Here is a 26,514-nt window from a genome sequence, read left to right as displayed (position 1 = left end):
ATTGCCTGAAGTGATTTTTGTAAAAAAAAAAAAAAAAAGATTTCCTTTAAATTGCATCGAACTTACTAAGCAACCCATCTCTTGCTAAGTTTTCGTCTGTCATTTTCACCCTCTCTCACTGTATGTTTTTTGTGGCTTTTATTTTATATAATATCTATAACTTTCGTTTCCATCTCTCTCTCTCTCTCTCTCTCTCTCTCTCTCTCTCTCTATTAAGTTGGTAATAAGACACGGAAGAATAAAAAATTGGAATATAGGTAGGTAATAAGCAATGGCGAGCCTGGCCAGTACCAGATGGGTGACCATTTGTGAATACTACCTGCCATATTACACCTTTCCATGATAGGGATATACACATGGCTGAAGACTGCTTGTGAATATGATATTCCCTGTGAACTTCCTCCTTCAGAAGAAGCTGAAATAACCCGACCAGATATTACTGGTTCATTTTACAAATCTTGGTACTGATCCAAAACCTGACCCAAACTCACATTGGCATCTTTCAACCATCTATTTGATCAGCGCAATTGCTGAGTGTACGAAGATCTAGGTAATTCCATGCTCGTGTGCTTGTGCTATGGAGTCCACAGCAATAGATTTCTCACTAGTGATGGTGTTACTTGCTCCTCTGACAATGACCGGCACATCGTAGTAAATATGGCAGGTAGGTTGCCATAAAGTTGCTGCTTCATGAGATGATCTTGCCAAGATATATTTAACAATGTTCGTAGCATACGGTTGTATGTGCTGTCTAACTTTCTTTTCAATCTTTTGGTGAAAGCCCAGGTTGGAACACTGTAAACAAGGACAGACTCCACTATTGCTCTGAAGAACTGCCTTTTCAGTTTGTCAGTTTTTAAATCCTGACTGCAGCTTATCACATGCATCCCATGCTTTTGAGATGCGAATTTCAATATCTCTCTTTTGGGAACCGATGTTGCTGCGCGTAAATTCAGTGACTTCTTTCAGTATCGTTCCATCTAAAGCTTTCATCTCCTCCTCTTTATTGAAAGTCGTAAACTTTGTCGTATCCGCATTAACGTAAAGATCAATGTCGTTTGCAGACTTTTCTCGCTCGCACATCAGCATAATGTGTAAATATTTTTTTTTTTTTTTACACGGTGGTCACCACTTATCAAGGCCCGGAAGCCACTCAGGGATAAGGGTTATTGCAAGTACAGTACGTTAGTGTGGAGATTTGATGAAGTGTTTACTTAAGGGGGCGGTTCGTTAGGAATTTGTTAACGTTGGACTTGAAGACGTCCAGGTTGTAGTCAGGTGGGAAGCAGGCAGACGGAACAGAGTTCCACAGGCGTGCAGTTCTAAAAAAGAAGCTTTGTTCATGGAATCCACGTTTTGATTTAGGCACAGATAAAGAGTGGGGGAAATTTTTCACAGTGGATTCAGCTAGACGGGTGTTTTTCGTGAAAGATTGGCGAGGGGGGACTAGAGATTGGAGTTCAGACGAGCACCTGCCATGTAAGTAACGATAAAACAAGGATAGGCTCGCAGCGTCTCTTCTGTGGGAGAGAGGTTGCAGGGTAGAGGAAAGGGCATCCCCCACTAAGCCACGAAGTCTATTTTGTACTCTGTCAAGGCAGAATAGGCTGTTTTTAGCAGCTCCTGCCCAGATATGGCAGCAGTATTTCATCCTTTCAACAGTTTATGCTAAACAGCCGGAAAAACTCGACGGAATCAACCAATCAACAATTACTTGTCAGCAGACGACAAATTTTAATGAAATCGCTTGATTGCAACGAGATTAAAAATTTTATCTAAAAATGAGGAGTAACTACGGCACGCTTTGTGTAATTATTAAGTCTCCAGGAGGCGTAATCTTTGTCAGGGAAAGAAGACTTATCGCCAGAAATAAGAAATGCAAACAGTTAGGGAGATATGTGCAGAACAGGAGACTTTGATGATATGGCCACATTGAAAGAATATAAGAGAGTTTTTGAGTTAGTATGTGTAGAACAGTTAAGGTAGCAGGTTTAATTCACAGGATGAGACAAATGAAAATATGGGGGGTTAAAAATAGACTTGAGAGAAAGAAGGATAAATAAAGACTTGACTAGAAATATGTTATTTTGAAAGTCAATTTCTTAAAGCCGTACAACACATGTCAGCATATAAGAGGGATGTTGGTACTGATCTAGAACTCTGACCCAAGGTCATATCGACGTCTTCTAGCAGTTTGGTAAGCAGCCGGAAAAGGTTGTGATTAATCAATCAGCAATCTATTGTCAGCAGACGACAAGTTTCAATGAAATCGATTCATTGCGACAAGAAGAAAATTTTGTTTCAAAACAGAGGATGAACTACAGCATGATGTGTGGAATTATTAAGTCTCCTGGAGGAGTAATCTCTTTCTGTCAGAAAAAGAAGGCTTATGTATAAGAAATGCAAAAAAAATTTTAGAAATTGCATGAAGGTGCACAAATACAAAATCTAGAAAATAGACATCCATTCTTACCCTAAAGCCATTTTTCTGATGTCTTTCTTTAAAAAAGTTTTGAATTTATCGTCTGGCAGTATTCACGTCATTTTTTTTTTTTTTTTTTTTTTTTTCTTGCAACAATTTCGGCTGCTTACTGTAATAAACTGACGGAAGATGCTGACGTGACTTAAGGTCAGGTTCTGGATCAGTACTCCAATCTCTTACTAAGTTTCCGTCTATCACTCTCACCCTCTCTCATTGTATTTTGTTTGAGCTCACCTGACCTCGCTCTTATTTTATACCATTTATATCACCCTCACTTCCGTCATTCTCTCTCTCTCTCCGTTTCTGTTTATTAACACTCAAAGGTATATGTAATCTTATTTTAAATATCATTCAAAGACAAAAATAGGTTACATAGTTGGCTACTGATGCAGACTATAGAATCGGCAAGTTGAGTTCATTTAAACACTCATAGCATTAGGGTTCAGTATTGGGTACTAGCAGGGCGCCCGACGTTGCCCAGTTTTAAAATACACTTAAATATGATATTTTAATTTCTGTGAATTTCGTATTTATTATCATAGCGCCAATTCTCTATTGATTATTATATTGTACCAAATATATAATAGCGATTTCAAAAGTTAAAAACAAAAATTATGCCATCAGCTTGAATCGAAATCAAAGCATTTAGCATTCCAGCCTTAGTCATTACCATTTGAGCTATCGTCAGACGAATAAGAAATAGTTAAATAGGAACTAATGTATATTTGCGTATGATTACAAGAGCATTTCTAGTAAACTTATGCCAGCCAAGTTCTATTTGTTTATTTTTTTCACTTTTGACCCCTTAGCAACTATTATTACCGGTTTAAAATCCATAAAAAGAATAGTTCACAAAAAATGCAATCATTTGACCCTCTTAAAGAGCCTTAGAAGAAGAACCCGTTGGCCTACTAAGCATACCTGATCACCCCCGTCGGCATTTCCTGATAAGGGGCGCCTCAGGCGATCAGCAATAAACTAACTCCTTCTTAAAGAGTGAGAGGGCGAAGTCTAAGAGAGTGTACCTCCTAGAACTGCACCTTATTATGCAGACCAACCTCAACATAGAACAAGCCGTCTCAACAATTGCTTAGACTCTAGTGGCTTTGAGTCTGAGGGAATTCCCCTGTGCTGTAAGTAGTTATTTACTTCCGTCCCACCACAGGAAGATGTGACACAAGGCCAGAATGTGGGGAAAGTCAAGACAGGCCTGTAAAGAAGGAGCACTTAAGTCTAGCAAAAAATGCTTGGACAGCCCTGTAAGCATTCCCCGGTCAGGACATCTTAGGCAGTAAGCAATGGACTTAGAACACCTGAAAGCCATACATCTCTTTAATTCTCTCTCTTTCTCTCTCTCTCTCTCTCTCTCTCTCTCTCTCTCTCTCTCTCTCTCAAGTTATTTCTTATCATAGCAAACCTTCCTGTGAGGTGGATACCTCGCCGACATAAAACACAGTTTATTTCTAAGCTTTCTCTGGTTAAGCTAGACTATTTGTCACCAAAAATGTCTATTTTACTTCCTTGGGAAATTAATCTTTCCAACAAAAATGTATCGTATCCTCCCTCTGGGCATATGGGACACATTTGGGCAAGTATCAACACCCCTGACTACACTCAATCCTCAGAGTAACTAACAAGACAACCTGGTGCTGTCCAGGTGTACGAAAATCCAGTTAAACCCAACAGATCCCGATGAGTGGTGACGCAAAATCAAATCAATCAATAATTTTAACAGTCCGACCAATATGCTTGAGTTGACCATTTAAGTGGAACCGTGAGGAACTAGCATTCATCTAATTATATTTTTATATCAACAATTTTGGATAATAAATGTTTAATCCGGTTCTAGATGTCATTTTTTCTGTATAGAGACAAAGAGAAAGTAGGAGGTAATATCCCCTCCCACAGAAAAAAGTACTCCTATCTATACTCTTTCACATGATTTTTTATTTAAATACCTTCACAAAAAGGACTATCATAAATGAGCTTCTTGACTCTAAATGACCCAACATTTGTCGTTGAACCATAAAATTAAATCAAATCGATCAGATGACCATTCAAGTGGAACCATGTTTAGATTGTTTGGCATGAAAGCAATTCCAAAATTTATTTGACTGTTTAGTTATGATCGATGAAAAGTATTTTGAAAAGCTGACAATTATTTGTTCATTTTTTTTTTTTTAATTCGGTTGCATTCACATTTGTAAAACCAATTAAAAAAAAAAAAAAAAAAAAATAGTGCAAACAACATATTTCATTGAATGTACTTTTTGGGGGTCATTTTATAAAAAAAAAAAAATAGTGCAAACAGCATATTTCATTGAATGTACTTTTTGGGGGTCATTTTATAAAAAAAAAAATAGTGCAAACAGCATATTTCATTGAATGTACTTTTTGGGGGTCATTTTATAAAAAAAAATAGTGCAAACAGCATATTTCATTGAATGTACATTTTGGGGGTCATTTTATAAAAAAAAAAAAATAGTGCAAACAGCATATTTCATTGAATGTACTTTTTGGGGGTCATTTTATAAAAAAAAAATAGTGCAAACAGCATATTTCATTGAATGTACTTTTTGGGGGTCATTTTATAAAAAAAAAATAGTGCAAACAGCATATTTCATTGAATATACTTTTTGGGGGTCATTTTATAAAAAAAAAATAGTGCAAACAGCATATTTCATTGAATGTACTTTTTGGGGGTCATTTTATAAAAAAAAAAATAGTGCAAACAGCATATTTCATTGAATGTACTTTTTGGGGGTCATTTTATAAAAAAAAAATAGTGCAAACAGCATATTTCATTCAATGTACTTTTTGGGGGTCATTTTATAAAAAAAAAATAGTGCAAACAGCATATTTCATTGAATGTACTTTTTGGAGGTCATTTTATAAAAAAAAAAAATAGTGCAAACAGCATATTTCATTGAATATACTTTTCGGGGGTCATTTTATAAAAAAAAAATAGTGCAAACAGCATATTTCATTGAATGTACTTTTTGGGGGTCATTTTATAAAAAAAAAACAGTGCAAACAGCATATTTCATTGAATGTACTTTTTGGGGGTCATTTTATAAAAAAAAAAATAGTGCAAACAGCATATTTCATTGAATGTACTTTTTGGGGGTCATTTTATAAAAAAAAAAAATAGTGCAAACAGCATATTTCATTCAATGTACTTTTTGGGGGTAATTTTATATAAAAAAAAAACAGTGCAAACAGCATATTTCATTGAATGTACTTTTTGGGGGTCATTTTATAAAAAAAAAGTGCAAACAGCATATTTCATTGAATGTACTTTTGGGGGGTCATTTTATAAAAAAAAAAACAGTCCAAACAGCATATTTCATTGAATGTACTCTTTGGGGATCATTTTATATAAAAAAAACAGTGCAAACAACATATTTCATTGAATGTACTTTTTGGGGATCATTTTATAAAAAAAAAAAAACAGTGCAAACAACATATTTCATTGAATGTACTTTTGGGGGGTCATTTTATAAAAAAAAACAGTGCAAACAACATATTTCATTGAATGTACTTTTGGGGGGTCATTTTATAAAAAAAAACAGTGCAAACAACATATTTCATTGAATGTACTTTTTGGGGGTCATTTTATAAAAAAAAAAAAAACAGTGCAAACAACATATTTCATTGAATATACTTTTTGGGGGTCATTTTATAAAAAAAAATAGTGCAAACAGCATATTTCATTGAATGTATTTGGTGAGGGGGGTCATTTTATGCAAAAAAAAAAAAAAATCGGCTCCTGCTAATATTTACCGATTCTTTTTTAGTTACTGTTTCTTCTTTGACAATGATTAGTTTTTAGAAAATTCCCCACAAAAATATTAGGTTGGCGCAGAAATAATGCCGTTTTTTATTCTGATATATATATATATATACATCAAAAAACGACATTATTTTTCCATCAACCTAATAATAAATGGGATAAAGGGCAAATAAGTTTACTAGAATCTTTTCATGCATTCTACCTCTCCTAATCCTCATTAGTAACATTGCCAGCAACTACTACTACTATTACTACTGCAACTACCACTATTACTGCAACTACTACTTCAACTATTACTACTGCTACAAGCATAATACTAAACTGAAGAATTAAAAAATGGAGCCCTGTCTAGTGGCTTACAATGTTTAGAAAATCATTCATGTATTACGAAGGTCGTTCCAAAAGTAAAGCCTCCTAACATTATTTTTAACTCAAAAAGTTGAAGAACTATGAAGATGAGAGTGGTACCATTAAAACGAGCAACCTTTTATGCTTCTGAATTCATTTTTCTACATAGTCAACACCATTCTCAATGCACTTTTGCCAGCGATGAGCTGTGACTGTGCATGGGCATCAGGAGCATACTTTGTCATATGAGGGTACTTCCAAAAGTAAAGACTTCTATTTTTTTTTTAACTCAAAAAGTTGAAGAGCTACAAAGGTGGGAGTGATACCATTAAAACGGGCGACCTTTTGTGCTCCAGAATTAATTTTTCTACATAGTCATCACCATTCTCAGTGCACTTTTGCCAGGAATTCAATGACGAATCACTGCTTCTGACGCATGTCCATGACAGGGATTGCTTTCTTGGAGCCACATAAAGCCAATATTTGCAACAGAGATTAAATTTTCAGGTCATGAATGCATAAGTTCAGTCATCATAACAATGCAATCTGCAATACCCTGCACCCACTAGACTGACGTATAACCACTTCCTTTATTTGTTGTATTCATCTTTCTTTTTGATATATATTGTTTCAGAATTGTGTTTGTTTTTTTTTCTCTAGACCTTCACCAGTTCACAACACTGATAACGAGGATTATTAAGGAACCTGAATTTGAAAACTTATCCACTCAGAATTATCCTGTCACATTCAAATATGTTAAACCAGTTAAAAATAGAATAAAATTAAAAAAAAAAAAAAACAATAAAAAGGTCAAAAGAATTTTACATTGAATGTATTTTTTGGTCATTTTATGCTTCAGATTGGCTCTTGTTAATATTTGCTGATTCTATTTTTTACTGTAAGTGTTTGTTACTTAATTGTTGTGGTGTATCCACCCTACGAATAATAATGAACTCTTTTACTTATAAAGATCAGGAGAAAATCCCTCCGGGGATTAGCACACAAGTTAAGCACGATTCATACTCACACTCTTTATTTGTTGCATTTGTTTTTCTGTTCAATATATTTTGTTTCCACTGAATTGTGTTTTTCTTCCGGACTTTTACGAGACTACAACAACGTTGCAGTAAATTGTCCACAATATATAATGAATAAAGTGGAAATAAGTTTAGTAGAATTCTTCCCTTGAGTTGAGCACTGCCGTTTGTGATATCGTCAGCTACTACTACTTCTAATATTACTACTATTAGCATAATGTAGAACTCTATTAATTTAAATAAATAAATGGATCCCTGTCTAGTGGCTAACAATGTTTTGAAAAGCATTCAGATATTATTTGTGTTTATATATATATATATATATATATATATATATATATATATATATATATATAAAAGATGCATTTAATTCACATTCACAGTATTTTATTCATATATATATATATATATATATAGAGAGAGAGAGAGAGAGAGACACACACACACACTAATAATAATATATATACTGTCCTGTAGCAGTTATCTGCACCGACAGAGGTTAGCAGTAATACCAAAAAGTGTGGGTGGTTCTACACAAAGCCTTGACCACTATAAAACAAATCATCTGTGTGGATTTTCGAGCAACTTTGTTATTGTGGCGGAACCTCATCCATCAAAATCGACGGGAGAGTCAATTATGGAAGAGTCCATTTTATATATATATATATATATATATATATATATATATGGCACAATCACGTTGTCACACCGATTCTCGCTAGATCACCAAAGTTAAGCAACATTGAGCCTGGCCAGTACCAGATGGGTGACCATTTGGGAAGGCTAGGCGCTGTATGTACTTTCTGAGAAGATTGTGTGTGGGGCCAGTATCCTCACCCCAAAAAAGAACTCCTTACTACAAAAGCATCTACAAAGTTGTAGATAGCCTATGCCTCTCCAGGGGGCTCAAAGTCTATGGACGGATGGATGGATGGATATATATATATGATGGACTCTCCCGTCGATTTCGACGTATGAGGTTCGGACAACCCATATTTCTAAAACTCATTTATGCTTTTGCCTCTGATGACTTTTTAGTCCAGCAAGGGACTTGCAAACAAGGTCACAAATAGAACATGAATGTGGATTTAACGCTGCAGATATTGATGCGGCTGCTAGTCGTTTTGCTCTTACTCTGTTTTCTTTCAGTTGCCTTAAGCTTTCAGATTGAAACCTCTGGAGACCTTCAAAACACCTTGATCTCCATCCTTTTCAGTCATTCACCTCATCTTCAAGACTCCTGTATGGTATGTTCACTGCAGACAAGTTACTCTTCAACTTGTCCTTGTACCTAAGCCAAGGACGTCCGACAATTCCTTTACCACCCTCAAATTATATATATATATGTAAAAGAGATTTAGAAGGCTGTCACAATGCGAGGAATGAATTATAGTCATTGTTGGTAAGAGGAGACGAGAACAAGTGGCGATTTACAAATCAATAAGTACATATATATATATATATATATATATTTTTTATTATTTTTTAATTTTTTTTTATATATATATTTATTCAGTTGTATGGTAAAATGTCTTACTTGTATTCATGCGACGTATTCCGTTATTGATTTCGGAAAAATTTCCCATTTTTAAATGGTGTGCGTACAAATATATATATATATATGTACTTATTGATTTGTAAATCGCCACTTGTTCTCGTCTCCTCTTACCAACAGCGACTATAATTCATTCCTCGCATTGTGACAGCCTTCTAAATCTCTTTTACATACCTATCCCACACAATGCTTCAAGCAAACTACATATCAATCCTATATATATATATATATATATATATATATATATATATATATATATATATATATATATACATTTTTAGTCTATTAATTTTACATTGGATTCTTTCCATTTTTCGTATTGTAGTGTTTACTTTTAGGTGGGAACTGGCTGATGTAAAAGCCATAACTTTGAAATACTTCTGGATTTATCTTCAGGGATTAATTAAACTGGTTGGATTTTTACTATTTATTTGTTTAGTTTTATTTTTATCTTTATTTTTTTTTTATCTATTTATATATTTATTTCCGAATCCCCTGGTTTCTATCTTCATCCCTTCTTTCTCTACTTGATTGTCAAATAAAAAAGTGAAAAAAAATATTAAATATTATACGCGGTTTGTTTTTATATTTTTTTACATATCCAACATTTTTTCACTTTTTTTATTTGGCAATTTATAACTACAATAAATTGCGGTTTCACTTAATGCCATAACTAGCAAATTCTAGTATTACTACAAATATAATTTGCTGATTTCTTTATGTCCTCTGATGAGAAGAATAACAAGAATAGCATTCTTTGAAACTCCGCGGAATAAGGACTTTGTAAATTGTTTTTTAGAGTATTCAGTCGAACAATAATTTTGATTGTAAAGTTCAACTTACAATTTTAATTTTCTTTCTCTTATAATAAGCTCTACTATCTATTGCATATTGAGCTTTTTTATTCGGTTGGGATTACATTTTCTATAAATTTTCTATATATAAATACTGTTATTTATATTAGTTTGAAGTTTACCATTGTGTATATCAGGTAAACACTGCATCCCTTTGTTTTCATTAATTTAATTTATATATATATATATATATATATATATATATATATATATATATATATATATATATAATTGCTACATACAAACCAAATTAACTCAACATAATGAATTAAAAAGAAAAAGGTGTCAATAAATTTATGCATTTAATTATTTTTATTTAATTGTTATATATATATATATATATATATATATATATATATATATATATATATATGTATTTAATTGTTATAAATTTGGTCTGTATACAGTTATTATAATATTTTGTATCCCTAAAAATATATAAATACTAGCATTTCAGCCAGGCGTTGCCCGGGTGTTTGGAGGTATATGTTGAGCAAAAAAAAAAAAAAGTGGTCAATTTTTTAAAACTTTGACCCCTATTATGACCCTTTAACATTTATTGTTTGGGGCTCAAATCAAGTTATTAAGTTAGATCCATGTCCAAGGAACCTATATCTAAAATTCTAAGTGTTTAGACCCAAAATTGTCGGAGGAGTTTGGTAGAGTTCTCAAAGGTCAAATCCTTGAACTTTGATCCCTTAATAGCCAAATTTCTGGCCGAAAACGGATTACAAAGATTTTCCCAAATCTCAGTACCCTGTATATCAAAGTTCGAGTCTGTAGACTTAAAATTTACATATATATGTTCATGTGAAAATATGCTTATTCAATTATATTTCACTTTTACTTATACCAACCCTTTAATTTATGAAGCTCGATGTAAGTACAGAGCATATACAAATAAATGACAATGGGTCTATATTCCAAATTTCAAGATGTTGTCCATCTTATCGTTTATTTCTTTCAGCATGTTGAAATGTTCAATTCTTGACAGCACCTGTTTCGTAGCAGAGAATCATTCATGTAATTATTATTATGTCAATTTTTTAATTTAATCTGCCCTTAACTCATCAGAAGAAAATAACTCATCATGTTTAAAAGAAATAAAGGAATATGGGCATGATTACAAAATTCGAAAATCTCTAATATGTGTGTGTGTGTGTGTGTGTGTGTCTGTCTGTCTGTCTGTACATACTTGATTTATCCAGCTAATATTATTTTTTTCTTTATTTTCAGGACCACGGAAAAAAAAAGACAAAGGCCGTAAAGCGAAAAGTTCTGGCGACTTAAGCAAAGATGAAGGCTTCTCACCAACTTCTTCCCCGCCAACGCTCAGCCGCAGGAAGAAACTGTGGAACAGTCTCAGAAAGTCTACTGAGAGGATCCGTGGCAAAAGCCGCGAGCGCAAAGAGGATATCAAAGTTGAGGCCCAGAACCTATCGGGCAGTCAACCAAATATCTGCAGCGCGTCCGACCACATAAGTGGAACGACCGCAGCGCCTGAATACGACGTGTTGTTTGCTGCGGCTGAGCTGCGGCAAAAGACCACCCAACTCAATGGGGAACACAGCCGCAGTGATCCCACCTTGACTCCACGACAAACAGACCTCCGTCATGAGAGCTTACTGGCCCAAGCCCAGTCAGATAGTCAGGATATCGATGTGGATAGTGGGATCGCTGTGGTGGAAAATATTGCCTATCCAACTCAGGTAGGATTTTCTTTTTACTATTCTCCTTGAATTGTTTGTATCTTCACGGAAGGATAAAGGAAAAATATTCCCTCTTCTTTTCCAGACTTATAAATGCATATAGACGACCCGTGACCTGTTGGGTCAAGGTGGATACATTGTACATTAGTGTATATATTATATGGTTAGAAATTAACAATGTACTTTTTTTTTCTATTTCTTCTTTATTTATGTCATTTATTTATTTGCATCATCCTTTTACTCTCCTTCTAGTACTACTACCACTTTAGTATTTTCCTTTTCTTCTTTATTTACGTCATTTATTTATTTACACCATCCTCTTACTCTCTTTCTACTACTACTATTACTTGCACTACGACTACTTTGTAGGCTGATGCAAAGAAGATGGGCTCCCTCTACCATGCTAGAAAATTACTCACACCAGAGAGTATCCAATATATTTACATAGTCATAATTTGCCCATCCATGCAGCATTGTTGTCGCATGTGGGCTGGTGCATATACCACTAGTCTCTCACTCTTAGAGTTTAAAAAAAAAAAATAGCCTCAAATCTAATAGATCATGCACTATCACCGAAGCCCTAACCTCTGTCTCATCACCGCAATGTTGAATTCCTACATATGTTTTACAAGTATTTTAATGGAATGTGCTCTGCTGAACTCATAGCACTCATGCAATCTAGATATACGTAATCTTGAATAACCTCTCAAGCAGCAAAATTCCACCCTTTCATTGTAGAGGCCAGAAAACCTTCTACTCTTATAATTTCTTCCCTCAGACTCTAGACTTTGGAATTTCCTCCCTGTTTCCTGTTTCTCTGACTGTACTTACTTGCAAAAGTTTCAATGCAATGTGAACAGACGTCTCGCTGCTTAACTCCCCACAGACTCCTGTTCGACATGATCCCAAATAGTAGCCCTTTACATTCCGAGTGGCAATATGCCTTGTTTAGAGAAAAAATAAAAAATTCATAAATGAAATAAAAACAGAATATCTACACTCATTTGCATCCATGTGCAATAGTTTGTTTTCTGTTAGCTGATTGGCTGGAATATTAGCCAATCAGCAACTGACAAAAAACGTCTTCGTTGTTTTAATAATTAAAAAGAAATATTGAATTTTTATTTGATTTTAATAACATGAGATAATTAGCTATGATTTCCTTTTTTTATGAAAGAAAGAATTGCAGATACAAGCTATTTTGTGAATTGATTATTTTAATCAAATAATGGATTATAAAAGAACGGTTAAATGAATACAATATAATTTTTTTAAACTGACGTTTTGAGTTGGTTTCATTGATTTTGTTTTTCTATTTTTTTTTAAAGATCGATTCAAATTCCAGTAAAAAAAAAAAAAAAAAAGATTGACTAGTTTCTAATTTTCGAAATGAAATATGAATACTTCAGATTAGATGACAAATCCTGAACAAAAATTGAACATTATTTAATACGAGAACCATTCTGTGAATTAGGTCATCTTTTTTTTTCTTTTTTTTTTTTTTTTGAAACAAGCAAAATAAATTGTCCTTTTTCGAATTTTTTTTAAATATCCGGAATTAGTTCAACACAAAACATATAAACATAGCTACACTTTTGCTGTTATAAACTGTAGAAACTGTATCAAAAAGCTACCAGGTACCTTCAATAAGTTTCCAGATTTTTTTTTTTTTTTTTTTTTTTTCGCATAGGTACTTTTAGAAACAACTGAGGAGATGAAAGAGGCTGTTACGAGGGTCATTGACATGCTCACACAAAAGGACTTCTATGGGGCCTTCCAAAGGTGTTGGAATGTGCACTATTAATAGTACACACATAAAACTTTAGTTACTTTCGAAGTAATCTCCTCTGGCTGCAAGGCAAGTGCTCGTCTGAGCTCCAATCTCTGTTCCCCTCTTCGCCAATCTTTCATGATAAACACCCGTCTAGCTGAAACCACTGTCAATAATTTTCCCCACTCTTTATCCGTGCCTAAATCAAAACGTAGATTCCATGAACAAAGCTTCCTTCTTAGAGGTGCACGCCTTCCGTTTGCCTGTTTCCCACCTGACTACAACCTGGATGTCTTCAAGTCCAACATAAACAAATTCCTGATGAGCCGGCCCCTTAAGTAAGACACCTTATCAAATATCCAACACTAACGATTACTACGATACTATCCCATTGATTACTGTACACGCAATAACCCTTATCCCCGAGTGGCTTCTGGGCCTTGATAAGTTGTGACTGGCTTGCAAAAAAAAAAAAAAATCACTTGTACCATTCCAACAACTTCTGGAAGGTCCCATGGAAGACCTCTTATGTGAGCATGTCGATGACCCTCGTCACAACTTTTTTCATCTCCTCAATTATCTCATAATGACAGCCTCTAAGGTTTCACTTGAGCTTAGTGAATAACCAAAAGTCACAGGGAGCAAGGTCTGAACAATAGGGAGGGTGAGGAACATTCTTGATGCCCATCTTGGTCATGACAACGTTTTTTTTTTTTTTTCTGATCTTCTCTGAACACCCTTGAGACAAACTATGTGCAAATTTTCCGCATCTTCAGTTTCTCATGAGTAATTGTTTGTACAGTTCCCACACTGAGATCAAACTGTGCACTTATTGTCTCTATAGACACACAACGGTCCTTAAATTCTTTATTTGGCCAATCAACTGTGGTGTTCTGATTTCCTTACTCCTCCCACATCTATCATCATCCCTCACACTCCCTGCTTTCATTGAATATCTTATGCATCTCAAAAACTGATGATCAATTTATGCAAGATGGTCCAAAAGCAGTCTGAAGCATTCCATATATTTCTGTGTCCTTTTTTCAAGTTTAGAACAGAATTTAATTGCATATCGTTCTTCTAAAGTGTTCTCACGTCCAGATTGTATTTTTGAAATTCACCAGCCGTGACAATCAGGCTTTAGTATGGTGCATTCCAATTCCTGCTATAGCTGTTCATTTGAACCTGAAATCATAAAAATTGGCCAGTCATCTCATAAGATGTATAGTAATAACATACTGAATTTTTAAGAGTCTATGACAATTTTAAACGCCTATACAAAAAAAAAAAAGTCTGGAATCTTATTGAAAGCACCTTATACACCGTTTTGGGTGGAGGTTATAGAATCCAGTGATTTTTATTTTTCAAGTTCTTTTCTTTGGGGGATGTTTCTGACAAATGGAGAAAAATTGCTGTTTTCTGTGTTGGAATATATCCATTACATACTTAACATTGATAAGTTCTTAACCTTGTAGTATTTTTAGCTCCTTTCATCTAATGGCTTCATACTCTGTCTAGAGCGATTTACATAAAAGCAAAACAAGGAAAAAGAAAAATGCTGAAACACAGGTCATATATATTCTGAATTTTTTTAGATAAGAATTGGTAATTCTTATTATTTGGATTATTAGGACTATTGTTCTCATCCTGTCATATTCACACCATTTCAGTCGATGTAACTTCTGACCTTCTTCGATTTATCTTGTCAAACTCAGGAATTTTTCACAGGAGTTTAAATAGATCCCTTTATTTAACCCACCTTTTAGTTGAACTTGGGTTTACTATCGGCAACCTCATTACCTTTCACTTCTCTTATTTTGTCCCTTAGTCCTCACGTTCCATGAACGATGTTTGTGACAAATGAGGAAGAATGGCTGTTTTCTATGTCAAAATCTGTAAACACTTATCGTTGGCTTATTTTTTTTTTAATTTTATTCATCAAATGGTTTTATACCTTGTCTGAAGCGATTAAAAAGAAATAACCCAAAATAATGTTTCTGACAAAGGGGGAAGAATCGTTGTTTTCTAGATCAGAATTTGTTAATCCAACGCTTATTGTTTGGCTAGTTTTGCACCTTGAAGTGGTGTTTATTTTAGCTCCTTACGTCAAGTGGCTTTATGCCTTGCCTGGAGCGATTAAAAAAAAATAGCCCAGAATGATGTTTCTGACAAACAGGGAAGAATTGTTGTTTTCGGGGTCAGAATCTGTTTAGCTAACACTTATCGTTTGACTAGTTTTTGACCTTGAAGTTATATTTTTTAGCTCCTTACATCAAGTGGTTTCATGCTTTGTCTAGAGCGATTTCTATTTTTTTTTTTTTAAATCACACACACACACACTCACAAAAACATCTATTATTACAATTTTATTCGCAACATTGGTGCGTGATTACGTCTGGTTGAACTGAGTTAGTTACACCATTTCACGGGAATCGAGCTGGGGTCATTCCCTCTGGGCCCGAACCTAAGTAAGCGTGTTGCAACAGAGATTGACTCGTTTCTGCGTCACAGTCTGGCAATACTTGCAACAAAAGCATCGCAACAAAACATATCAACGACAGAATTCGGTTACACACGGCATTCTATGAAGCGCAGACGATTGATTAAAAAGCGCCGATAGTCCATGAACATCGACAACTAACACGTGAGAAGATAAAAAGTCTCGGTTCTTTCGTCCAAGAACAATGTAGTTTTCAAGAACCCGATTCTCAATTAGAAAAAAAAATAAATGCCCGATCGTTTTTCAAGAAATGGAGTACGCTAATCTGTTCTCGTGGATAAACTGTGACACTCATACATTGGTAAGTTGGTAGGTTATTTTGTATAATAGAAAATAGCCACTTTATCATGGCTTCCGTTTCGGAGATCGAAAATAGCATACCGGTGTTAATCGATAAAAATCCCAAGTTATTAATCAATAATAATCGATAAAAATCCCAAATTATTTTAAGCTGCAAAGTTTTTTGGCAGAGTGTTTTTTTCTGTTGTTATTTTAAAGAAAACCATTTTAATTTATTATTTGTTTATAATTGTGTGACTTAGTAATCTATAATATAAATCTCACCTGTCTGTTTAAATGTATGTATGTATGTATGTATGTATGTATGTATGTTCCAGGCAATAAGTAAATGTGTCGGTACTTATGCACTTATTGAACTGTGCTGAAATAATAACATTATTATTTAGAAAGCCATTCTTAACATGGGGAAATGAGGGTGTTTTGTAACTCTTCTGAACTTTCAACTAACAATTTGATAATAAAAAAAAGATATCGTAAAACTTTGATTTAACTTGAAAATACTATTTTTAAAATAGCGCGGTTTAATAAGTGCACAATCGCCAATGTGTCTTGGTTCTCATGCAAGGGAATTTTTTGTGTGAAAAAATCCAATCTAAACTTGTAATCAAAAGTAAAAATTTGCAACTGAATGTTGGGTGACGTTTTCGTTAAAGAATAAATTAGGTTTGATTGAATGAAAGAAAATGAGGAATAGGAAAAAAAAAAAAAAACGGAAGAAGTTAACAACAAATGGAAAAAAATTTTAAATAAAAATTAGAAGACGTTCAGAAAAAAATTGAAGACTTGAAGCAAAAATGAGGAAGTTAAGAAGAAATTTAGATATTAAGAAAAAATTAAGAAGTTAAGAATAAATGGAAGAAGTTGATAAAAAATGGAAGAAGTTGAGAAAAAGATGGAAGAAGTTGAGAATAAAATGGAAGAAGTTGAGAATAAAATGCAAGAAGTTGAGAAAAAATGCAAGAAGTTGAGAAAAAAATGCAAGAAGTTGAGAAAAAATGGAAGTTGAGAAGAAATGGAAGAAGTTGAAAAGAAATGGAAGAAGTTGAAAAGAAATGGAAGAAGTGAAGAAGAAATTTAGATATTAAGAAAAAATTAAGAATTTAAGAATAAATTTTAAAAAGTTTAAAAAAAAACGAAAGTTAAGCACAAGTGGAAGAAGTTCATAAGTGGAAGAAGTTAAGAAGAAGTTAAAGAAAGAAGTTTAATATACTTTTTAAAAACTACCTCCTCCTCCTCCTCCTCCTCCTCCTCCTGCGTCTTTTCTTTCTTTCTTTCTTTCAAGACATTAAAGTCTAACACATGCCAGCATATCAAAGCAGACGTTAAACCGAATATGATAATGGCGTGTCCTCCGCATTAAACTAAACATGTCTCGATTCCTACATAGATATTCTCATTTGCTTACAATGGTAAACAATGGCAATTTTCTCTCACTTTGTGTCTCGCCGAAAATACGACAAAAGATTTGGGACAGAAATAAATATGACTCTTATTCCTCGTTTTATTTCGGCGGGAAAATCACAAAAATTACCTTTCGCATTTTGCAAATGGACGGCACGATAACAATGGGAAGAGGTAGAAATAGTTTATTCGTGTTTTATCGTCGATACGTGCAAGTTAGTCTTATATGTTGTGCATTATGGCTGACTTGGTTTGGGGTTGTTTTTAGAAGCGCCATTGGGTTTTTGAAGCACATGTCGGGCGTTTAGGAGAGAAGATATGATAATACTATTGATACAAACACAAGTTGGAGAGAAGAGGCCATGTAAAAGAAAAAAAGGCGTAAAAAAAACGAATAAGAGGATTTGTATTACTGTACACATAGATTCAAAAAAGTTGTCAAAAACAAATATATAACAAATAAATGTTATCAAAAGTAAGATAAATTACTTTTCTACCTAACTGGATAAGATTTTAGTGTTTTTATTTAATGTAAAATGTTTATTCAGTTCGAAAATCATAGTGTTTATCGATATATTTGAAAAATAAAAGTATATATATATATATATATATATATATATATATATATATATATATATATATATATATATTGGGGTGGAGAGGGCTCCCGTAAGCCGTGGTGAAGGCAACCTTTCTAGGAGAAGCAAATCTCTGATTTAAAAAACCATAAAGCGGAAGACCAGTACCCGCATTAAGCTGGTCTGCAGTTTAATTTGTTGCTGGCTATCTTGCTCTTGCTTGTTGCTGGATCTAAACATTTTGAACCGAGAGAGAGACTTAGCTGTCGTACAAAGCTAAGACTCTGTAACATCATCTTTGTATAGATACTCCCTCGGGTATTTGGGCTCATGGATTTTAAATGTCTGAGGGAGTGGCACTCGTCTGACAAGACGTTGCAATCATCATATATATATATATATATATATATATATATATATATATATATATATATATATATATATGTTACCGTGACATAAGCTGACATATATTATGCGAGTTTCTAACACTATTTTGTATATATTTTTTTAGTTTGAACTCATTTTCCCAAACCTAAGGTATTCAACAGAGACTTCGCCGCCATTTGTCTTTTTCACTGTATGTTTTTCGAATCGAATAAACATTTTACATTAAATAAAATCACTAAAATCTTATCCAGTTAGGTAGAAAAGTAACTTATCTTGCCTTTGGTAACATTTACTTGTTATATATTTGTTTTGTTGTTTTTGACATTTTTTTTCGAATCTATGTGTATAGTAAAACAAACCCTGAATAAGAAAAGAAAATATGACGAAAAAAAGACAAAAAAGAAAAAGTAATAAAAAAGGCGAAAGAGACAAGGTGATTAAAAAAAGACGTAATAGAAATTTCACGAAAAAAAGACGAAGAAGAAAAGAAAAAGTGGCGAAAAAAGACGAAGAAGAAAAGAAAAAGTGACAAAAAAAATGAAGAAAAAAAAAGAAAAAGTGACGAAAAAAGATGAAGAAAAAAAAAGAAAAAGTGACGAAAAAAGATGAAGAAAAAAAAGAAAAAGTGACGGAAAAAGAGGAAGAAAAGAAAAAGTTGCGAAAAAAGACGAAGAAGAAAAAAAAGTTGCGAAAAAAGACGAAGAAGAAAAGAAAAAGTGACGAAAAAAGACGAAGAAAAGAAAAAGTGACGAAAAAAGATGAAGAAGAAAAGAAAAAGTGACGAAAAAAGACGAAGAAGAAAAGAAAAAGTGACGAAAAAAGACGAAGAAAAAAAGAAAAGGCGACGAAAAAGAGAAGAAAAGGAAGAAAATAATAATAAAAAAGGGAGGCAAGAAGAAAAGGAGAGGGGGGAAGATAAATAGAGAAAATGAAGGGGAGTCGGAGCAGCGTATGAAATTGATAACGGGTGTTTTATATAAAGAGACAAAAAAAAAAGTCGACGACGGGAGAATTTAATATTTATAGAAGAAAAAAGAGGGCATTAAGAATGATATGATAAATCATCTTATGTTGATGGTAGAGAGAGATAGATACATAGATAAAAAGGGAGAGAAACAGACAGACAGGGATTCTATCATCATAATTCGACTGCTTTACGCACGTTCAATTAAAGTATCTTTTGTCTCGTATCAAATTAAATGTCAACTCGCCTGTCTTCTTGTGCACAATTCATGAAACGCTGATTAATAAAGATCAGATTCGGATTTTTCGTCCTCCTTGCGGTTTCGTTTTTCGTCTGCCACAAATTATCCATTCCACTTTTTGGGTTTGTATTACTGTACACATAGATTCGAAAAAGTTGTCAAAAAAAAAACAAATATATAACAAATAAATGTTATCAAAGGCAAAATAAGTTACTTTTCTACCTAACTGGATATATTTTTCGTGTTTTTATTCAATGTAACATGTTTATTCAGCTCGAAAAGCATACAGTGTTTACCGATATATTGAAAAATTCAAAATGGCGCCCGACAATCTCTTTAACACGGTAAGTTCAGGAAAAGATGTTAGAAATAATAAACTAGACAAAATACTGTTAGAAATTCGCTCATTATATGTTACCGTGACATAGGTTGACATATATTCGGTGTTTTTTAATAGTATTTTGTCTACTTTATTATTTATAACACCTTTTCCCAAACTTACCATGTTAAAGAGAGTGTCGGGCGCCATTTTAAATTTTCCAATCGGTAAACACTGCATGTTTTTCGAGCTGAATAAACATGTTACATTGAATAAAAACAAAAAAATGTATCCAGTTAGGTAGAAAAGTAACTTATCTTGCCTTTGATGATATTTATTTATTATATATTTGTTTTTTGACAACTTTTTCGAATTTATGTGTACAGTAATACAACCCCCACTTTTTTTTTAAGCATCCACGCATATCTATGTGAAGTTCTGCTCGTCAGGAAAAAAATTTACGTTTCTTAATTTTTGAGATGAGGATTATTATTCATATTATTTGGATTCATCGGACTACTGTTCTCATCTTGTGTGTCATTTTCACAACGTTTTGGTCGATGTAACCCCTGACCTTCTTCGGGTGTATCTTGTGAAACTCGGGAATGTTTTTGTCGAACTCGGGAATTTGGACGGAATTTCGAACGGAACACTTTTATTTATTTCACGATGGTAGCATGTTCTCGTTCCGTCAGCCATGACTGGATAGAGGTTCTAAGTAATTCGCAATTGTATTTTTCGGTCACCCACATTGAGAATTGAACCTTTAACCTTCAGGAGACTATCAATTTTACAATCGATTTTTCCAAGTACTCTAACCACTGATAGTTGAAGGTTCAATTGAAAAAATCCAATGAAAGAAGGAACAGGAGATTTTGACCAAAGTTAACACCTTACACAACCTAACTCAAGTGTATTTGAGAAGTTTTATTACAACATAAACAGAAAAGTCTGGCATTATAAAATCAACAGCAGGTTCTTTGATATGACAGATGCGCATTCGAAATCAATGTTTCTGTTTAGAGCACAACTGAAGCATGATACTTGACTTTTGCATTTTAAACATTAATTCAGGCTGTTAAATATAAAAAATAATTTTATAAAATCAGCAGTAGGTTCTCTACGGTGCAATCTAGACTAGAATGTATTGTGGACTAAGTCACTGCAGCAAGGTATGTGAAGCTTCCTACTGATGCACCGCGATGGATCCCCAACTAAAGCAGACAATCAATCGATTTGATTAAAAAAAAATGGGCGATTCGATGGCAATAAAAATATAGGAGTGTGAAACCATTCGTTGATCATCATTCGATCCCTAGCAACGTCGGGTCTCCCTGCTAATATATTTATAAGAATATTTTTTATAATCTTGAATAATATATATGTGTGTGTGTGTGTGTGTGTGTGAACAAAGACAAAAAAGTAAAAATAAATAACTATCCAAATATCTTTACTGATAACCACCCTTGAAGATGTATCCAAACGGATGAGAAAGTACTCGGATTAAAAACGATTATGACAGTTACATCAGCCAGTTATTAACAGAAACAAGAAAACGCGTTAGAAAACTTAGAAGAATTAGAACTAACGTACGTAGACAGGAATTGTCTATAATGTATAATCTATCTATACTCCTATAATTTTGTGTGTGTATCGATCTTCATATTAAAACCCTTTTGCTAATTATTTAAAAAAGAAAATACAACTTTGTTATATATGGGTTGTGGAATTGCATTCATTTGCAAAAGATCTAGCTAATTTGCATATTCTTTTAAACATTCATTTGAATTAATTCGCTATTAGGTTTTTGGGGTTTTCTTATGGGATGATCATCTTTAGTTAACTATTACGTGTAATTATATTCATGCAGATATTCTACATGATTTATACTTGCGTAATATTTGCGTAAAAAGGTTATAGTAAACACAAATCTTTTTCTATATATATTTATATATGCGGTATATATATATATATATATATATATATATATATATATATATATATATATATATATATATGCTTAAAAAATTTTGCCTACCAAACTCCTCTGTCTGTTTTGGTCTACAGGCATGAAACTTAATATGTAGGGTATTCAAACCCACGCAAAACTTTATATTTGGGTTTTAACCGGGAAAAATCGGTACAAAAGTGTGAAAATTGAAAAATGAAATCAGCCAGGTGAAGCTCGAACGATCGCATTACGAATATGTGTGCATAACGTAATAGTTCATGTTTTAATTTTTAGCCTTGCAGCACACATGTCTTCATAGCTCAGACGTTAACGTTGAAGGAAAAAGTAAATTGTAAGCTAAACGTTTTGGTTTCGATTCTCTGTGGTGGCGCATGAGTCATTTTTTTTTAACCTTTTAAATCATTATTATATATTAATTCCAATGTAATCTATATATTAACATGATCGCTTGTGTGTTCTTTTGTGTGTCACGCTTACATCCGGGTCGTTTAATTGTTATGTTCTTCTATATCTTGTCAAAAATATTTTTACCAAAAATTCTTCATAAGTTTTCGTTTCGGTTTCGACTATAGCTGATGGCACTTAAATCATCTATTTTTTTTTTTTTTTTATAAATAATTTTATCCAGAATTCTTCATAAGTTTTGATTTCGGTTTATATTATGGCTGAAGGAACTCAAGTTTTTTTTATTTTTTTATTTTTTTATTTATTTTTATATATATATATATATATATATATATATATATATATATATATATATATATATATATATATATATATATATATATATATATATTTTCATAAGTTTTTATTTCGGTTTCGATTCAAGCTAATGCACCCAAGTCATATGGATATATATTTTTTTATTTTTGAAATCACAACTTTATAACATATAAAAATCTATAATAATATATACAAAATCTGCAAGAATTAAAATATTATATTTAAGCGTACTTTACAATTGGGCTTTGCTGGGCGTTCGTGCTAGCTTAGATAAATACTTTTGCAGTTTTAACAAAAAAAGCTACAATAATATCAGAGCGTCTCCATTTGCACTGAACATCTACAGAATGCCAACATCAATATATTACGTATGAATGAGTCCCCTGGGGAATTTCCACAGCTCCTGCTAGTATAATGATAAATACAAAATCTGCATTAATTAAAATATTATAGTTAAGCATATTTTACGACTGGGCAATGCCGGGCGGCTGCTAGTGATAATCGAAATAAATACCAAGAATGTAAGATGAGAAGTATACCTAGGCACTTGAATTGCAGCATATAAATTTAGTATGGCCCATTAACTCACTTCTTACAATGATGAGGCCTACCCTTTCAAATATGCCACGATTCTGGGGGGGGGGGTCACATGACCCGCGTGCAGTACATTATATTATTTTTTTTCATCTGTTCATAACTAAATCACACGCGGAAAAGGAGATGTTCTTCTTTCTATTATTTATTAACTATTAGGGATATTCGGCATTGCCCGGGGCAAACGTGTAACATATTTCTTTTAAAACTTTTTTTTTCTTAACTCTTTATATCTTTCTTTTCCTCTTTTCCCTCTCATTTTTCTCAGCCCAGCCCATTCCTCTTACTGAATTCACACACGCACCTGGCAAATATGCGCGGTGAACCAAATACAAGGTAGACTCAAACGGTTGCATTTAAAGGGACGGTCAGAATCTTAAAAATGGTCTCTCAATTGAAATCTATAGAATAGTTAGTGAATGTTTGACATCCGGAAGGATGTCTCATCCCCATCTTCAACAAACGGATAAGAAATTTGAAAAAAAAAAAGACACACATACATATCTTCTTGAATAGATTCCCTGATTAATGAGTTGACATTTCCTTTCCAAATTAGTACATAAATTAGCTGAAAAATCGCCCCACTCTTGACGAAACTTGGCGCAGTTGCCCCCCCCCCAAAGAATGATTTTTTCCCCCCTTTGATTTTAAACATTATTCATCTAAGACAACGCTAATCAATAATATATCGACTCTATGGATGTTTGTTTTGTAATTTTTAGCTTTAACTGGACATAAATTGGCTGAAGAATCGCCCCCCACCTCTTGACAAAACCTGACCCAGTTGACCCCAAAAAATGATTTTTTTTTTTTCCTTCAATCTTAAAAATTATTTATCTAGGGTAACGCTGATCAATAATATAACAACTTTGTGGGTGTTTGTTTTGTAGTTTTTTAGTTTTAGATGGACACGCATACACATACATACATACAACTGCCGTCTATGTAATAGATTTATGAAATTGGATTATTTGGATTATCCGAACTATTATTCTCACCTTAGATTTTATTCTCACAACATTTCGAAAAATGAATCCTCTAACCTTCTTCAAGTGCATCCGTTCCAAACTCGGGAATCTTTATTACAAACTTGTGGCACAATGGATGAAGGTGCTGAGTAACTTCTGTAATGTTTTCATTACTAAAATGCTCTTTATATATCTTTTTTGCGCTCTATATACGGCATAATCACATTGAAACACTGGTTTTCATCAGATCATTGAAGCTAAGCAACGTTGAGTCTAGTTAGTACCAGATGGGTGACCATTTGAGAATACCAGGCGCTGTATGTAGGGAGACATCGACACCTCCCTGTAAGAACTGCAAAAAACTTAGCACGATCATCTCCGCTGACCAAGATATTCATGCGACTGGGGACCGCTTGTGAATTTCATACTCCCATGAAACTTTCTCCTTTAGGGGAAGCCGGTTCAACCCAACTTAGGTGAGTGGTATCGTTTTTGTGCTTTTTGTTTGTACGGCGTGTATCACGTTTGATTCATTGGATGTTTTTCTACTTCTTTTGCTTAATAGCCATCAAAAAATGTCTGTTATCTATATATATAAAAGGCAAAAATCGGTGTGTATGTATGTATGTATGTATGTATGTATGTATGTTTGTTTGTAACGCTAAAACTTTTGAAAGACGGAACCAGAGTTGACAAATTTGGTATCATATTGCACCTTGATCACCCGGATGACAAATATCGAAATTTCACGTCAAACGGACCAGTAGAAAGGGGTCAACTGATCGTTTTTCTCCTAGGGGGGCCCCCAAAAAAACCTGTCATTTTAACGTTATTCAATACGTGTCACGTGACGTGACGTCAGCTCAAACTTTTGACAGACACAACCAAAGTTGACAAATTATGTATCATATTGAACCTTGATCACCCGCATGACAAATATCGAAATTCCACACCAAACGGACCATTAAAAGGGGGTGAACTGATCATTTCTCTCCTAGGGGGGCCCCCAAAAAAACCTGTCATTTTAATGTTAATATTACATAATCCAAAAACGCTTAGTCATGTCACGTGACGTGACGTCAACATCCAGTAATGGCGAACAAATGTAAACAAACACTTTGTTTTACCGATACTTTTGTAATTTCTCTTCTGCTTTGTTCTAGAGATTATTAAACTCCATGACAATGTCTCCAGCGTATTTAACTGGTTAAAAATAGTATTTATACAAGAGTTTTAACGAAAAATATCAGGAAAAAATGTACAGGAATAAAAAAAAATTCAGCTTTCAAAATATTCGTCGATAAAAAAACCGATCTTTATATTTACGCTAGCCATTTTGTATATTACCACGTGACCTGCTATCTCTTAAACTGGAGGGGGGGATCCACTTGAATCCAACAAAACCAGTAATTTTTTTTTCTATTATATATACATCATTTTCTATAAAATTAAGTGTAGACTTTATAATTAAAACAAAAAATGTTATTCATACTAAAAAAACAAAAACGCTTAGTCATGTCACGTGACGTGACGTCAACATCCACTAATGGCGAACAATTGTACCTATTTACTATGCCTCCCCACGGGACAGAGTTAGACACCAGGGTCGTTTTTTAACGTGGAGAAAAGGTACAAAAATAAAAATTGTCTCAGTCGTGGAGGATTTCTCCTCCACCGAAAGAGAACAAGAAATAGAAGTGCAGCATCTGAAGAACAGATACTACACTTTGATCTTGACCAAAAGGCCAAGAATGCGAACAATTGTAAATAACAACTTTTTTCACAAAACCAACACCGTCTTTCTTTTTTTTCTCTCTCTTTCTCTCTCTCTCTCACCCACTTACTCTTCCCCTCTCTCACCCTCTTTCTCTTGACGTCACACCACTGTTAAACTGTGGGGGGGGGGAACACATTCCCAGGCATTATCTCCTATAGATGCACATTTTATTAGAAATTCAGCTTTCAAAATATTAGACGATAATAAAAATATAAAACCAACACCCTCTTTCTCTTTTCTC

The 26,514-nt window shown here is 33.6% G+C and overlaps 1 protein-coding gene and 1 pseudogene across 15 annotated transcripts in view; one reads left to right on the top strand and one right to left on the bottom strand.

Annotated features, from left to right (window-relative positions):
- The window catches only part of LOC145259826 (multiple C2 and transmembrane domain-containing protein 1-like), a 992,069-nt gene that overhangs the window by 348,685 nt on the left and 616,870 nt on the right, over positions 1–26,514 (top strand). For all 15 annotated transcript variants that reach the window (XM_080117638.1, XM_080117631.1, XM_080117630.1 and 12 more), the window contains one exon: positions 11,306–11,778. In XM_080117638.1, coding sequence (XP_079973764.1) covers positions 11,306–11,778 — 473 coding nt within the window. The remainder of the gene's footprint in view (positions 1–11,305; positions 11,779–26,514) is intronic.
- Positions 26,121–26,254, bottom strand: LOC145260078 (U2 spliceosomal RNA; annotated as a pseudogene).

The sequence above is a fragment of the Euprymna scolopes genome, chromosome 35 (assembly GCF_053919585.1).
Source record: "Euprymna scolopes isolate OS-2025 chromosome 35, ASM5391958v1, whole genome shotgun sequence".
Classification (NCBI taxonomy): Eukaryota; Metazoa; Mollusca; class Cephalopoda; order Sepiida; family Sepiolidae; genus Euprymna; species Euprymna scolopes.
This window is presented reverse-complemented; position numbering and strand designations above follow the sequence as displayed.